At 32.1% G+C, this 15854-nt stretch overlaps 3 protein-coding genes across 3 annotated transcripts; 1 reads left to right on the top strand and 2 right to left on the bottom strand.

The window, feature by feature from the left end:
- Nucleotides 1–2409: 2409 nt before the first annotated feature.
- Nucleotides 2410–5152, bottom strand: LOTGIDRAFT_111055 (hypothetical protein; the record flags this gene model as incomplete). The annotated part of the gene is made up of 7 exons (XM_009048214.1): nucleotides 2410–2574; nucleotides 2879–2979; nucleotides 3123–3161; nucleotides 3816–3882; nucleotides 4155–4371; nucleotides 4775–4833; nucleotides 5087–5152. 7 exons carry the CDS (start codon nucleotides 5150–5152, stop codon nucleotides 2410–2412), a joined length of 714 nt encoding a protein of 237 aa, XP_009046462.1.
- Nucleotides 5153–5533: 381 nt separating this feature from the next.
- Nucleotides 5534–10180, top strand: LOTGIDRAFT_185769 (hypothetical protein). Its single transcript, XM_009048213.1, has 9 exons — nucleotides 5534–5668; nucleotides 6050–6097; nucleotides 6490–6609; nucleotides 6773–6849; nucleotides 7059–7151; nucleotides 7361–7399; nucleotides 7980–8105; nucleotides 8475–8551; nucleotides 8976–10180. The coding sequence occupies exons 1-9, from the start codon at nucleotides 5626–5628 to the stop codon at nucleotides 9139–9141; spliced, it is 789 nt and encodes a 262-aa protein (XP_009046461.1). The 5' UTR covers nucleotides 5534–5625; the 3' UTR covers nucleotides 9142–10180.
- A 395-nt stretch (nucleotides 10181–10575) lies between these two features.
- Nucleotides 10576–14546, bottom strand: LOTGIDRAFT_212502 (hypothetical protein). The gene is made up of 8 exons (XM_009048212.1): nucleotides 14404–14546; nucleotides 13648–13812; nucleotides 13188–13257; nucleotides 12798–12869; nucleotides 12392–12505; nucleotides 11894–11985; nucleotides 11556–11625; nucleotides 10576–11258 (listed from the first exon to the last, which is right to left on the bottom strand). The coding sequence occupies exons 2-8, from the start codon at nucleotides 13648–13650 to the stop codon at nucleotides 10744–10746; spliced, it is 936 nt and encodes a 311-aa protein (XP_009046460.1). The 5' UTR covers nucleotides 13651–13812; nucleotides 14404–14546; the 3' UTR covers nucleotides 10576–10743.
- Nucleotides 14547–15854: the final 1308 nt, after the last annotated feature.

The following is a 15854-nucleotide window of genomic DNA, read 5'->3' as shown; positions in this document are numbered from 1 at the left end:
TGTACCAGTAGCCTACTCGTGTTAATATCTTTATCAATGTAAAGACATTCTAAGACTGATAATACTATTTTGAGTTATTCTAATTCTGATGAAAATAATGGAAAAAATTTTAAAAAAATTTACTTTTTGTTCAGACAATAGGCTACTGCTAGAGTTCAGTTTTTTCTGATTTTTTTTTAAAAATAACTTTCACATGTTACCTGTAAATATTCCTTCCCTGCTCTAGTAATCAAGTTTTTTAAAGGCCATGGTTTTGCCACTTTCGCTGGTTCATTTGAGTTATCTTAGAACTGTAAGAAAATCACATTTAATTCCTTCAAATAATCTCAAACAAGCAATCTTACTTCATCTTTATTTCATTCACAAGCTTATTTCTGAAAATTGGGGTATCAAAAAGTTGAATGTCTCCGACACCCAGACATTTTTTTTTTGCAGCTGTGCATTCCACAAAGTGTGGCTGGATGAATGAGTTTACACATAATGCACAACGTCCTTAACTGTTCTTCAAAATGGAAAATCCTACGACAAATAGCTGCTGGTCCTTTTATCTTTCAAACACAGATAATTATGAATACTTGAAATGCACAGTAAGCTGATTGGCCCCCCAAAAATTGCAAATGTCTCGACTTTAACTTTAAGGATTATAGGTACTTTTGCTTATTTGTCAAATATTTCATTTCCTAACTGAAGTGACTCTGACTCGAGACATGGAAAGTAGAAGGAAGTGAACAACTAGTTCTGATAACTGTAGAATAAAGTGTGGTTTAGCTAATGACATGACCATTAACCACAGTTATACTTGGATCAGTTGGTTAGAGCCTAGTAGTAGTACTAGTAGACAGTGCAGAGCGACTCGGAGTACGAGATACAACTGCTCAGTAGTAGGTGAGTTGAGCCTACTCAGTACTGGCAGTAAGGAACAAAGCAATAGAAATTACAGATAAACTTATTAAAACATACGATTAAGGTAAATAAACATTAGATTTGGAATACAATAGAAAGTATTTGGGTAAATAGGCCCTAGTAAATTCTTCAATCAATCTTCGTTACCGGCGCAGGCCGAAGGAAGGTCAAACAAAATTTGAACATCAGTATTTCCCAAAACGAATAAAGTCCATATTAATATCATTTGAATCGTGACAATTTGACAAAGTATAACCATCTAGCTATTCTCCATAACAAGATATCCGTAAACACTAAAATGCAATAACCATTATCAACCCAAACCAAAATATCATAAATTGTACGCAGCCACATGCAGGGGAAATAACTTCATTCGAAAACTTGCACTAGACCACAAATAATAATATCGAACCTAATAGTCCGATAAAAAAAATTCTAGATTGGTGCCTAGAACCTGAACATTTTGAACAACCGCAGTCAGATTTAAACTTTTAAAATTTGAATTTTTTTCAACTGGCTATCAGCGGGATCGACTTAATCATCTCAATGGGTTAAATGTGGTGTTCTAGCTTGAATGTGTATCATCATCATGGCCGTTTATGGCCTCCATTTGCTTTATTCAAGACACCTAGCTGGTCATGAAAAATTGGAATGGTGCAAATCGATGCAAGTAATAAGCTGATGATCGTTAAAAGATGTACATAGCCATAATAATTTGTTTCTGCAATTGTTTCTGGATTATTAAGTCGCCTGAAAATACAAATGCAGTGAGCATATATCGCAACCGGTAAAACAGACTGCCCCGCAAAGATATTAGCGATAGGCTGTAAAGGAAATTTTGTGGGGGTGACATCATAAAACACTTAGTGTAAGTCGAATAGCAGAAACCACAGACGTGATTGAAAACTGAGATGGTGCAATTTGATTCTATCAGTGTCAGACCAAGTCCAAAAACTTTGGATTTGAGTTGAAATAAACTTTAGTGGCCAGTGTCGTTCTGGAAGCAAGCCACAAACAGCTTGATCCATGTATTTGGTATGAATAAAAATAATGATTAAGGTTACTTACCTGAAAGTTAGACATAATTCTAATGTTCTATTACATATTACCTACCTCCATTGTACATAAAACGACTTTATATAATTTTTTCGGGACAATGGGCAGTTGTTTGTTCGATCTGATCTTTGTTATTTTCATCGAATATACTTATTTACTACGCACATAGAGCAATAAATTACTACCCTTCTTCAATATCGCTCAACAATTGATGCATTGAGAACTATTTTGACAGTGAAAATATTTTTTTATTGTAGCAAGACAGGAATAAAGGTATACCAAACGGCCTCCGTTAAAGTTACGCCAGAGCTCTGCAATCAGATTCAGCTTTACGGAAATTGCCGAATGAAGGAACACAAGAAAATATAATTATAACAATAACTCTATAAACGGTAAAAAATCATTCTTGACATCGATTACTGCTAATTTCTTAAGTTGGAATGTAGGCGTTCACAGGCTTAACTGTGGATTTTGAATATCAACTTCATCCCAGGCTGGAAATTTAGTTTCAATATTACTTGTTAATTTGTCTATTATTGGTTTAAGGGATTCAAATAATAATTGACCCCCAGCGGCTGAGAGGTGAAGACCATCACCTAGCATTTCTTTCCAATTCTGAAAAAAAAAGATATATTTCACTAAGACAGGTTAATCTTTTCTGTACCCTATGAGATTTTGACTTAAAATGATTTATTCAATGTCTGTTATATAATTTTGCGAATATGCGTTGGAATATATTTCCGCTTGCGTGCTCTGTCGTTGAATGCATTTTTGTGTAGATTTGTAATAAATATTGTTTAAACAAAAAAAGAAGTTTATTTTGGTATTATACCTATATAAGATACGATTTTGCAAGCTTTGATATTATGTACATGTTATTTCACATTTATATTTTTATGTATATGAAAACCCTGAATACCTCATGCTTCAGCATGTCGTTATATAAATCAACCAGAGATACGCCCGTTTCTTTCGCTATTTTATTACAGCTAGAAGCATATTTTCGTGTGGTTTCTGAATCTTTGGTAGAAGCGTGTCCTGAAAAGATAAAATTTACATTATCATTATACATAAGAATGTCGAAACTTTAAGTGCTCCGACACTCTCGCTAATCCGACATTATTTTGCGGTCCCAGTCGGATTATGCAAAGTATACTGTGTACATTTTACCTTATAACACGCGAGTCTTAGGCACACTGACACTTGTACGATTTCTGTTTGCGCAATGCCACATACTTAGGGTTGCCTATGAATAATGTCTTCGTGCATGAACACTATGCAAAATCGACGCAAACACTGCCGATTTGCGGGGACAAAAATAGTACGATGATAATAACTTTAGGAACTGTTTATCAACGGATGAAGCATAAATGTCTCTGGGATGAACCTGAATGCAGCGCAACCTTTATTAGACGAACTTGATTGTTGCATACGTGAACGCTCAAACGAATTTGCCAATTACGAATTTGACGCACATGTTTCAAGAATTTGCCAGTTGACTTCTGTGTGACGTAAGACGAACTTGCCTAACGTGTTACCACCCTAACACGAACTTGCCTAGCGTGTTACCACCCTGAGACGAACTTGCCTAACGTGTTACCACCCTAAGACGAACATGCCTAACGTGCTACCTACCACCCTAAGACGAACATGCCTAACGTTTTACTATCATAAGACAAGCCTCCTATCGATGAGCTTTATTTGCGTGTGAACTTGACAAGGGTATTATGAACGAGTAATGAGCTCGGCGTATTTGAGATAGTTGGCTAAAAAATGTTCCGCACGAACGTGTCTAATGAATCTTCCAGAGTTTTAAGTCGGTATTAACGAACCGAAATACTCTTGAGAATGTGCACCCCATGCATCATTATCGTACGCTGGACACGTTATCAATATAATTTTTTCTCTTTCTATTCCAATTGACTGAAAAATAAATATAAATGTTAAAACTCAACAAGGATATTGTTATCAACTGAACTTCGTCGTTTATATTGAGGCTTAAACAGTATTGCTGTTTCCGCAACAGAAACCATATACTATAATATTTTGCAGAGGGCGATCGAAACATCACAGTAGACTAATAGAGTCAGTCAGAATCCTTTCTGTTGGTTGTAATCTAGTTTTACTGCAATATGCATATCATCACATGTGATCAAAATAAGCAGAATTTTGTGAGATCAACTAAATAAAAATACCTGTAAGTATTCAATCATTTCCGTCATATTTGTTGTAAATTCATTTAATGGCACATGTTGTCGAATATTATCATCATTATTAGAATCGTTAGCTCCTAGAAACAGAGTTACACCAGCCAGGTCCTTGGTAATGTCCGCAGTTACTATTTTTGGGAGCATAAATTTGCACCATCTGGAGTTAAAGCCAGAGAATCCACGATTTAAAACGTCACATTTCCTAAAAAATGGAAATAGGAAAACGGATAGGTTATTTGCGAAAAAGAAAATATATTAAACGAATAGTTATATTGATTCATTCTTTTCCCCAATTCGCACAGGACAAAGTTATTATCAAAAAATTATATATGTACAGCGTCTGAAATTTGAAGTCTGATAACATGCAAATCCCTTTTCAAATCATATTAAAGGAATAGGCCTACCGTCGTAAGACATTTCAGAATTTAGACCCGACGTCCGATTCTTTAATAATCTGATTGTCGAAAGTGGTTATAACTTAAAAGATCCTTTCTTCCATGGCGTTTTTGGTCTTTTCAAGTGCAGTTATTTCCCAATATTTTGTGCTGTACGGAATTAGTACATGTATAAATATGAAATGATAGAGATATAAAGAGCATAAAAACCTTTGAAGATGGTCAGCTAATAATGCTCCCCAGCATCCTCCTTGTGGCTTAAAACTATACTTGAAAAAAAAAAAAGAACAATTTTTGGTAGACTAATTTTATAAGTAGGACTACTTAGTTCTTAGTAAACGATGCCTATATCCCTTACAAAAATATACCTGTATTCTACTTTAATAACAAGTCGTACGCTATGTTTCCAACATCATATCATCTAAACGTTATAATCCAAATTTAAAAAATATATATATAGCCTACACACATTTTTCTTTAGTACGTCTAATTTGGTATGAAGTCTTTACAAGTTTACTTTACCTGAGTAATTGAATCACCAAACAAGACGATTTTCGGCCAAGTGTATTCTTTTTGATTAACAGACATGCTTCTTTTGAATATATTTACAATCTCCAAATTTAATGATAATATTTTTTTAGTGGATTTATTGAACATTGGCAGAAAAAGTGCTTTATCACTTGTATCCTCAAAACCAAAGCATGCGTTCAGGTGGCACAAGTATATTACTATGACTTTGTCCTAGATTTTTCGAGTTTCAAGCTAGACCTAGAATAGATTTATGTTTTGCTTGTAAACTTACGAAAAACGAGACATCTTCACATCCCGAAAAAGATTCTTTGTTCCTCTCAATATTTATAAAATATCTCTAGAGTCATATGATTAACCTATTTAGTTGCAAATGAACAGAGCGAATCGGTCGAATAGCGGGAATATCGTGTATCTATTATTAGAATTGGGGATATCCTAGGAAAAATGAAGGTCGATGTAAATTGTTGACAATTTTGATTATCTAAAGCGAAGTCAGTAAATCACTGTATATCAAATCAATAACTTCAAGAATGAGTTCACTTGTTGCAGAAGCTGTACAAGCTGAAATTGGAGGTAAACTTCTCTTGATATTATTCTGTTAATGTTTAATTTACATCATTTGTTGCGGAGACTGGAGCCAAAAGGGAGATAACTTTCTCATTGGCCCCTTCTTAGTGGGCAGTAATAGTATTATGTTCTGCTTTTCTGCTCTTGTTAGAGCTAAAGAAGACAGTCAACACCATACACTGATACAGGCTGGAATTTTTTTTCAAGGACAGTTGCATTATTAGCACCTGGTTGAAAGGTAAAGGCTAGATTGAAAATCCATATCTCATTAAGATTCTTTGACTGTCAAGAATGAATAATCTCTGTTAGTGTTAGTGGCAAACATCTTGCCACCTCACTTCGTGTAAAAAAGGATGATTTTGATGTAAATTGTACCTTGTATTACAGCATATGAGCCATGGCCTGACAATGCCTGTTTGTATCAACCATATCAAGGTAAGGCAATTAGTGATAGTGGCAAGATCTGCTGAATAGGCCAAGCAGGATCGGATCAGATCAAAATTTCTTTTCCAAAGATACTGTACATTTGTTTTCCTATTTGACACTTGAAAATTGGATAAAAGAGATAGGAGACAAAGAAATATGCTTAAACCCCCAAACCTAGAGCATTGTATACTGCATTGGACAGAAAGTCTAACTCTTACCATAGGCAAGAGTTATTAATTATTAAGGTTGGATATTGACTATTGACTGTTTTTATCTAGTGATACTAGTTGATGTGTCATTACACAACATATATATAACATATAAATATCTTAGTGTTGCTACTATAAGCCTCAGTTAGATTTCTGACACATAGAACTAATGAGGATAATTATTGGTTTCAGTTGAACAGATAACATTCCCTGACTATGCTACTTGTTTAAGTGTCAAAACGTTTCTACACATGTGTAGTTTAGACTTTCATACAGAATTAAGAATCAATGCTGAAGAAATGTCTCCATCTGGTAAGTAAATTTTATTATCAATATCTGTGCTGTTTACAGTCAGACGTGTCATGTAAAGTCCAAACCACTTCAACAGAATAAAATGAAATAAAACTCTATAGATATAATAGTATGACAGTACACTATGTTCACTAGATAATATTCAATACTTAATCCATTTCAGGGAAAGTTCCATTTATTCACGTTGGAGCTTTTTTGGTTGCAGAACTTGATCCAATTATAGCATTTGTGAATACAAGAGTAAGTGAAGCTACTTATAACTCAGACCTTAGCAGCCTAGTTTAGTGGAATTAAAATTGGAATGGTGCAAATCAATGTTATCAGTGTCCCAATAAGTTTTGAAAACACTTTGGCAACGCCATCAAGCGTGATTTGGACACAGGGTACCAACCCTACTTATTAGATTATTATAAACCATATTGATTTCATCACCTTAATTATATATTCAGGGTTTCCATTTAAGCCGAGAATTGAATGAAAGTGAAAGATCTGAAATGAGAGCCTACATGGCTTTAATAGAGAATATTCTAGTCAATGCTGAGGTAATAACTTTATGATATATTTTTGTTTTATTGATTTTGATTATATAGCACATAGCTTAATTAGCTTTTTGTCTGGAATCAGCTATGAAAGATTTAATGATATTGGCACAATTTTGAAAATCTATTTTGAGTTTAAACAAAATATTATGTCATTATACATAATCTTTCTGCCAATATGCGGCCTTTAAAAGATGGTGTTTTTATTTCAGTTATATTTAGCCTGGGTAGATGAAACAGTGTCTGAAGAGGTAATATTTCTAAAGATTTGTGGTTTTTGGTTTCATGTTTCATATTATCTTTCCATAAGTATTACTTGCTTTTAAAAATAAAGGCTCTCTGATGATGTGTTGTTGGTATCGTAAATTGCAATTTCTTAGCTGGATTATTCAGCTCATATTTGATACCTAGGTTGCTTCTGAATACATTACTCATAATCCCTTTTGATATAACTTTTATATTGGAAACTAAATGTTAAACTATACTATCTCTTAGAATGAACATAAAATTTAAATTATCAAACTTGGTTAATATATATATTCATCACTTGGACTTACTAGATGTCATGACTAAAGAATGGAACCGCTATATAAGAAGATATGTCCATTCAACTAAGTAAAAGTTTCAAAATTACTTACTGTAAAGGATTATTACTAATAATTTTATGAATTGATATGATTATTATATCATATCATATATTATAATGGTATGGTTTTTACACCAGGTAAATTCACTAATGAACAAAGAATCATGTTGATCAAGTTTCAAATTTCAACTCTTTGATCATCATAAGAGGTAGTATACCTTTGAAAAGAATGTATTCTGTTTCAGATTACCAAACCTAGATATGGTTACGTCCACCCCTGGCCATTAAATAGATTATTACCATGGCAGAAACAGCGTAGTATGAAGGCTAGATTAAAGAGTATTAGTTGGTCTAATAAAACTATTGATGAGGTCGGTGTTGATTATTATCATTTTTGGGCAGTCACATTGGCTAAGTGAGATAGGCGCTTTCTCGCTAATCTGAAGGTCCAAGGTTCAATCTTAACTAAGAGCATAATAATATCTTTGGATTTCAACCTTGTTTCCTCCTCTCAGTGATGCAGGTCATAAAGGCTGGAAATAGCGTGCAGTAGTTCAGATGTTACAATAAACTGAAGCCCTGAGTGCTACAGGATGTGCAAAAAGAGATCCTAGTGAAAATGGGTATTTTTATTTGTCCTTTATGAATGTCATAGAAGCTTCAGAAATCCAAAAACCAAATTGCACACTGCATGGTGATCAGCTTACGATTTGAAGAAATATAATTTTTTAAAATCACAGGTATGTGAAGAAGTTAAAACTTGTTGTCAAGCTTTATCTGAAAAATTAGATAATAAACAATACTTTTTTGGCACCAGGTAAGAGTTTTCTGATATTAAACATAATTGAATACATGTATATAATTTCTTATATATCTTTCTTTCTTCTACTTGTCTAAGTTCAGTAGGGATGCAGGCTGAAAATAGGTCATTTGTCTGAAGATTGCATAGCGTGAAGTTCTGAGTAACATCAATTCTAATTTTATATAATCAGGTTTTATGTGTGCTTTAGGAATATTTAGTATGAAATCATTAAAGTACAATATTTTATTTGAAAGGAGGGATGATAGTTGTGATAGAATACCTCAACAGATATATAATAAAGGCATGCTCCTTAAGCAACAGTTAAGCATGTCATCACATATAACCATGATATAAAGGTTACCGGTACAAAACTTCTTTTCAAAACAATAACTTGATCATAAAGATGACCCAAGTAAATATTTGAACTTATATTTTGTAGACCGACAGAATTAGATGCTCTGGTATTTGGTCATTTATATACCATATTGACCACAAGGTTACCAGTTAGTAGATTTGCTGTTATAGTAGAAGGTTTTAGTAATCTGGCAGCATTCTGTAAACGTGTGGAGGAAAATTTCTATAAAAAGTTTGGCCGTGAATATTAACTGCCACAGTGTGAATGTGAATTGACTACCATATGAAAGGAAGTGTCATTTAGTTATAACAAGAAAGGGAAGTTTAAAACTAGTTGTATGGTGACAGACCTATTGTAATTGTAGAAAGATTCAAAAAGTTTGATTTAACTCCCCAAAAAATAAATGAATTGTTTTTTTATTTAATCTCTGGAGCTCCACTTAAAAAAGGAAGTTGCATCTTGTAGCTCAAATTTGTTTATTTAGAAAATAGAAATGAAAATAAACTCAGTTAATAAACAACATTATAAATATACTACAGAGATTCAATGATTTCCAAAACTTTCAACTTTCAGTAAATTTAGGTCAAATAAGTTTATCTTTGTTTTGAAACATTTCCACATTATCAATTGATTTTTCGCTGAGGAAACAAAAGTAACATAAAACTGAGGCCCTGGGACCTGTAGGATGTCCATCGATCTCTCAACAATGTAATGTCTTAGCAAGTTTGTAAGTATATCAAATTTAAGTGAATTTGAATTAAAGCTTTAAAATAGTACCGATAATCTTAGAAAATCTTTGCGTTCACAAAATTCAATATACCACCAAACTTGCTCTGACAATAGGCAAAAGGTTTATACTGGAAAATTGTGTCTTGCACACTGCATTTTAACTGACTATGGTATTCTTTTGATCATAAAAGTTTTCAAACAATGTTGTAATCATTGATGAGACAATATAGGTAAACCACTTATATGAGACAAAAAATATAAATAAGACTATACTGTATTAGTTAGAAAATCAATGCAATATTAACAAGTGAAGAACATAATAATAATAATAATAATAATAAAGATAAAGAAAAGTGTAACAGTTAATAAGTGCATATATTACTAAGCTTATCAAATTGTATACAATCTACAAAATGATTATGTAGATGATAGTGCAATATATAAGATACAAAATTCAGCAGACCTTGATAAAGCAATGACAGAAAATTACTTCTTTCTTATCTAAAAATAAAAATTTACACAAGAATATTCATTATTTATTGTTTGATTCAAAATAATTTAAAATATCTTTAGTAAGAAATTGCACTATTGTTTGAGCGAAAAGTTTTTTTTTTTTTCAATATTTCCCATTATTTTTTTGATAATTGGAATAGCAGCCTCAAAATAGTACTGTTAGTCTTAGAATGTCTTTGCGTTGATAAAAATATAAACATAAACACATTAGATCTACAGGGAGGACAATTTTCAGCCAAAATTTGTGAATTTTTCGGTTGAAATTTCTAGGAAAGAAATGTTTCTTTGCAATGTAACCTTGCAAAAGATAATATTTTTATTAACGCATAGACATTCTAAGACTATTAGTACTTGAGGATGATATTCCAATTCTAAAAAAGAAATATCAAAAACATTCAAAAAACTTTTAAAATTGCTCAGACAATAAATATTGTTTATTAAACATAAAAAAATCAATAGATATATGTAGGACTAGTACTTTAAATATATCCTTAGCAGGAATAATTTTTGAATTATCAAAAATAACTTTTCAGTACTAATGCACTTAAATTAAGTTAAAAATAGCACAAAGTCATGATTAGCAGTTGATAGAGGCAGATGATAAAAACATTCAAGGCATTAATTCGTAAGCTTTAGCCAAGTATGATTTAGGAACCAGACCTATAGAACCTTTATATTCCCCAACCCACCAATTTTCACTGTCGAAATCTTTACTAATAATATGTATAATATCACCCTTATTAAACTTTAACTCATTATCTGTATCGGTAGAACAATCCCATTTACCAAAATACATATTCTCAAAGTCTTCAGCAGGATCGTTGGTCATACCAATCAGTTTTGGAACACGCTTTTTTGGAGTTTGGGGTTGAACAGGAGGTTCAGGTAATGGAACATTAGGAATAGAAGGTGGTGCCATTTTTGGCACTGACTGAGTTGAGACCTTACGAGGAGCTGGTAATATTGGGGGTTGATCTTCACCCACTACTTCATATGTTTCCTGTTGTTCCACCTGGGGTATTTCATACTCTTCTCCATCATCTACTATAGGTGTTGCTGGTGGTTGACCACGTGGTGGTGCTGGTCTGATAATATCTTCAATAGCTTCATATAACTCTTCAGATACTATCAAACACAATATAAAGTAATAATTAGTTAGAACAGCTCTCAAGTTTTCCAACATATTATGATACAAAAACCATAGTTCAAGTTAATGCGCCTTCACACCATAGCAATTACCAGATGCTTATAATTGCCAATAATGAAAGTGGTCATGAACTTGGAACTCACAATCGAGATTTGTGTTCTAAGTTGATTTAACTCAATATAATTAACTTTTACATTACAAAGTTTTGGTTTACATTAATTACAAACTCCAATTATAATAATAAAATACAGATAGATTAAATAAATAAAACTTACTGGGTTCATTATGACAAGATTCAACTGCTTCTCTCCAAGAATTAAATTCTTCTTTATTCTCAGCCAAAAACTAGGAAATGAAATAAAGGTACGATAAAATGACCATCAAACTTTTTATGATAACAATTCATTTCAACGCAGCTTTTATCCTCAAAATAAGAGAAAAAAAACGGTAACAGTTATTATAAGTGAATTTTGACACAGTTTACAAGTATTTTTGATTTGAATTCAGAATTCATTGATTAAGAAAATGAACGTCTCCAAAATGATCTATATATCAGTAATTTACTAAATTCAACAATATTTTAATCACAAGTAAGTGGAAGCTCATGACTTACTTCATATGTTCTTTTACCAGGACCAACCAATTCAAATGATAATTCTTTTTTGGCCCCACTTACTAATTGAGGTGCCTCTCGAAATTCATATCCTACAATAATTAGATTGTGTAGATTAGTGCAGTTCAAAATTAAAAGATGATTGAAGATAATCTAATTCAATCTGAACAATCTATTGTGTCAAAAAAGCGACCCATTCAATGTTCCAAAACTTGGCAACAGGAATACAGTAATTCCACAAAGTAATTGAAAATTTAAAAAAGCTTTGAATTAACTAGGTCTACTAGCAAACTGATAACAATTTCTAAATTATATTTCTTAAATTATTTTGCAAATAAAGACTCACCATTTCTGGGTGTGTCTCTTGGTCATATAACATTATTCAAAAATTTGTGTCAAATTATTGCAGACAAGTTTAACAAGAAGATGATTATCAATTTCCACTGTTCAAAATCTGGACAAAAACTAAGAGAAATTTGAAAATAAAATAAGACTAACCATTGAGAGGAAATGCTCCATTTTGTTTTTTGTCTGTGGGTTTTTCATAATAATACAGTGCAGCAGAATGTATAACACAATATCTTTTTTGGTAGCTAATCTTTCCTATCAGACCTAATACAAAACAAAGCAATATACATATAGCTTATCATAAGTCATCTTTACAATGTGAAGCAATAGCCACCTTTCTTGTATTACAATTGCAAATGTAGCAAGTTGATTTCATTAGATTGTACACTGTGGAATACAGCCAATCAGTGCCCTGATAGATAAACTGAAAACAATTTTGCTGCCGGTTTAATCAAGGGCTATGATTGGCAACTTTCGAGTATAGTGCTTAACGTAGAAGTCTCTCCATGTACATGATTCCAAATAAATAGTTCAGAGAATTTAGATATAAACAAACCTTTTCTACGTTTTTCTAACCAGCCAGATTTTAATGGTTGGTTTAAACTAGCTGCTGGTGTGACTCGAATATCTTCAAAACACAATATTAGAATTTAAATAACATGGACCTATGATATCTTATCTGACAAAAATCATATCAAATCATACATGTAATTTAGAGTTTTTCCAATCCTTCTTCAATAAGTACTTGTAGTTATGGATATGGATGGATAATTACTTATTGTTATGGATTTATCTGATACAGGGATTATGTTAAATAGTTATGTTACTATGTAGCTCGGAATACTCTTATTGGCTACTATACAAATCTTGTTTTCTTTTTATCTTTTACATTAATATAAACTTATTAAGATTATCAAATCTTTACCATAGTATAAATAAAACTTACTTTCAGTATATGGTACCTCCTCTTCACTATTTTCCACTATGACCACTCCCTCCAGTAAAAATAGACTCATCTGAAAAATTAACACTTATTAGCAATATTTCCACTAGGGACACCTGGCTATGACAATCTTAGAGATTTTTTGGACATTCTCTTTCTGATGATGCTGTACATTGTATCAAATATAATTAGTTAATTCTACTCAAACATCTAGACTCCTAGTTAACCATAATTTCCATATGGATTTTTTCATCTAAAAGGTGTCAGACATCAGATATTAGGTGATCTTCAGTCAAGTCTTAGTACTGTTGGCTTGTAACCTGTTTAAAACCTAGTGCATCTTTAGAGCAAAGCATTATCAAAAGTAAGTCCCACCTTATGTGTTACAAGTTGTAAATATGTTTTAAAGTTCATATTACAGGGAAAACACAATGATCTTGAAAGTGATAATAGAAACTCTTACCATCTGCTCTAAGGGAGTTATTAGATGTATTACTAATATCTGGTTTTAAAGCATTATATTCTTCTTGTATCTTATTAATCAATTCTAATATCTTAGTTTTATGTTTCTTTACTTTATCACTCAATTTCTCTGTTTTTATAGTTTCATTCATAAAAAGTTGAACCTCTGAAATTAACAAATATTATTTGCAAATTCATAGTGTGAATCAAATTTTAACAAAACTGCAATTTATCAAAAAACGATGAAAAGTTTTTCTAGTCTCGCCATGAATGCTATAAAGGGGGTGTAAACGGTAAGGCCATGATGTCTATTTTGTCCACACACTTCTGCCATAGTATGAGAGTCACTTGCTCTTCAATTTCAAGATAGCCTACATTTACCATCATTTTATAGACTTCATTTTTGTGAAGCTGAAGAAATAACAAGAGTGAGTGAGCATTAAGTATGGCTGAGGTGGACAAGTTCCTCTTCCTCTTACTCAACTCTAAGTCTTATTTTAGGCCTTTTATTAGTCATATTCTTTGATTTCTTCTAAAACAAACAACCAATATCGGTACTAGGCATAGGCCACTTAATTTGTTATTCTGGTATAACTTCTTCCACCAATTGCCTGAAGATAATGATTGTCCATGCAAGTTGCAATAGTACCGGTACCTCATATCGCACAGGGTGCGTTGTTGTATCCTAGTACTAAGTTAGTAAGAAGTAGGCCTGACCTTGTGGTATTTTTGCTGATATGAATACAATGCAACTTACCAAACAAAATTTGTTTGATGGATTCGTTATATGTGGCCATTTTACGAAATTTTAAACAAGAAACGTCCTTTGTAAGGCTTTTCACAAACTTTTTCTAAACTTTCACCATATTTTCTTCCTGGTTCTTGATACTTCCTCGTGTGACGTAAACAAGCTATGATTATCCAGTCTGGTCAAACTTTTTTGTTTTATTATCCAGACACGAACCTGATGAAGTATTACTCTATGGGTTTGTTAGCTTACACCTATGACCAGATTTTTTGACGAATATTTGTATTGTTTGTTGAACGATAAATTTACATTCTTAAGATTCTACTCGGTAGCTCGGAAATTCTGCTTTTAATCCAAAAACTCGATTTGAAACACTCCCATTAACCTAATAATGTTTAGCAGCTGTCACACCTTTGTCGACTTCAAAACTACTATTAACCCCGTTTTGCCACTTTTAGACTAGAATAAATATTAAGATATTGTTTAGATTCTACCAAGTGTAGTATCCAGAAATGTCTGTTTTTAATCCAAAAATTTGATCATGTTTTTCGATATCAGGTTATTCTGGTTTGATACTTATGTTGTTATGTTCTTCTTTTTTTGTAGGTTGTATGTTCGGTTAATATGGGTATGGAAGTTAAGAGAGAATATTTAAAACTTACAAATTCTATTTTTCAAAATATTATTATTATTTCATTGTCGGAATAGACAGATTTATAATTCCCATTTATTGATTTATTGGTGATTGTTTGTTCATTGCTTTTCATTTTTATTGTTCTTTTTTGTTATGATACCCACATTTTTGAATAATATTTCTTTTTTGTCCATAGATTAACGGTATACTGTACTACCCATGTTCAGTATAAAAAGTATTGAAAAAATAGACAACTATTCAATATTTTATTTATGAGCATAAACTAATGAAAAAAATATATAACATTTTCTAATTTAATAGTTATACAAGCAATTAATATTTGTAACATAAAAATGTGAACAAACTCTAGAATCCATGTCCAAAACCTATAATGAAATCTTTTACATCCTTCTATAAGAACATGCAATACTCTATGGTAATCTAAGTATATTTTCATCTGTTACTATGAGAACTAAAAAAGAAAAAGGATTTAAAACAGATTTAGTTTCCTCTTTCAGAACAAAACTATACTCCCAATATGATTGATATTATGGATCGTGCAGATTATCATCTTCACTATGGCCAATTTATTACGTATTTCTGCGATTTGATGGGATTTTTTACGACAGCCAAACGGGGCCCTCGATTTCGTGAGTACTCTTATTTAGAGTCTTTCTGTAGAAGGCTCAGTTTTACTGTATTCGTCAGTATACAATCGAATAAAGTTGATACGTTCACAAACTTCCGCGAAACAAGACAAAAGGCCATTGCAGTCAATGCATAAGATGAACATTGAATTTAAAGATATTCATTTATCGTCATTTTT

The sequence above is a fragment of the Lottia gigantea genome, assembly GCF_000327385.1.
Source record: "Lottia gigantea unplaced genomic scaffold LOTGIsca_12, whole genome shotgun sequence".
Classification (NCBI taxonomy): Eukaryota; Metazoa; Mollusca; class Gastropoda; family Lottiidae; genus Lottia; species Lottia gigantea.
Note: the sequence above shows the minus strand (reverse complement) of the source record. Positions and strands in the feature narration are given on the sequence as shown.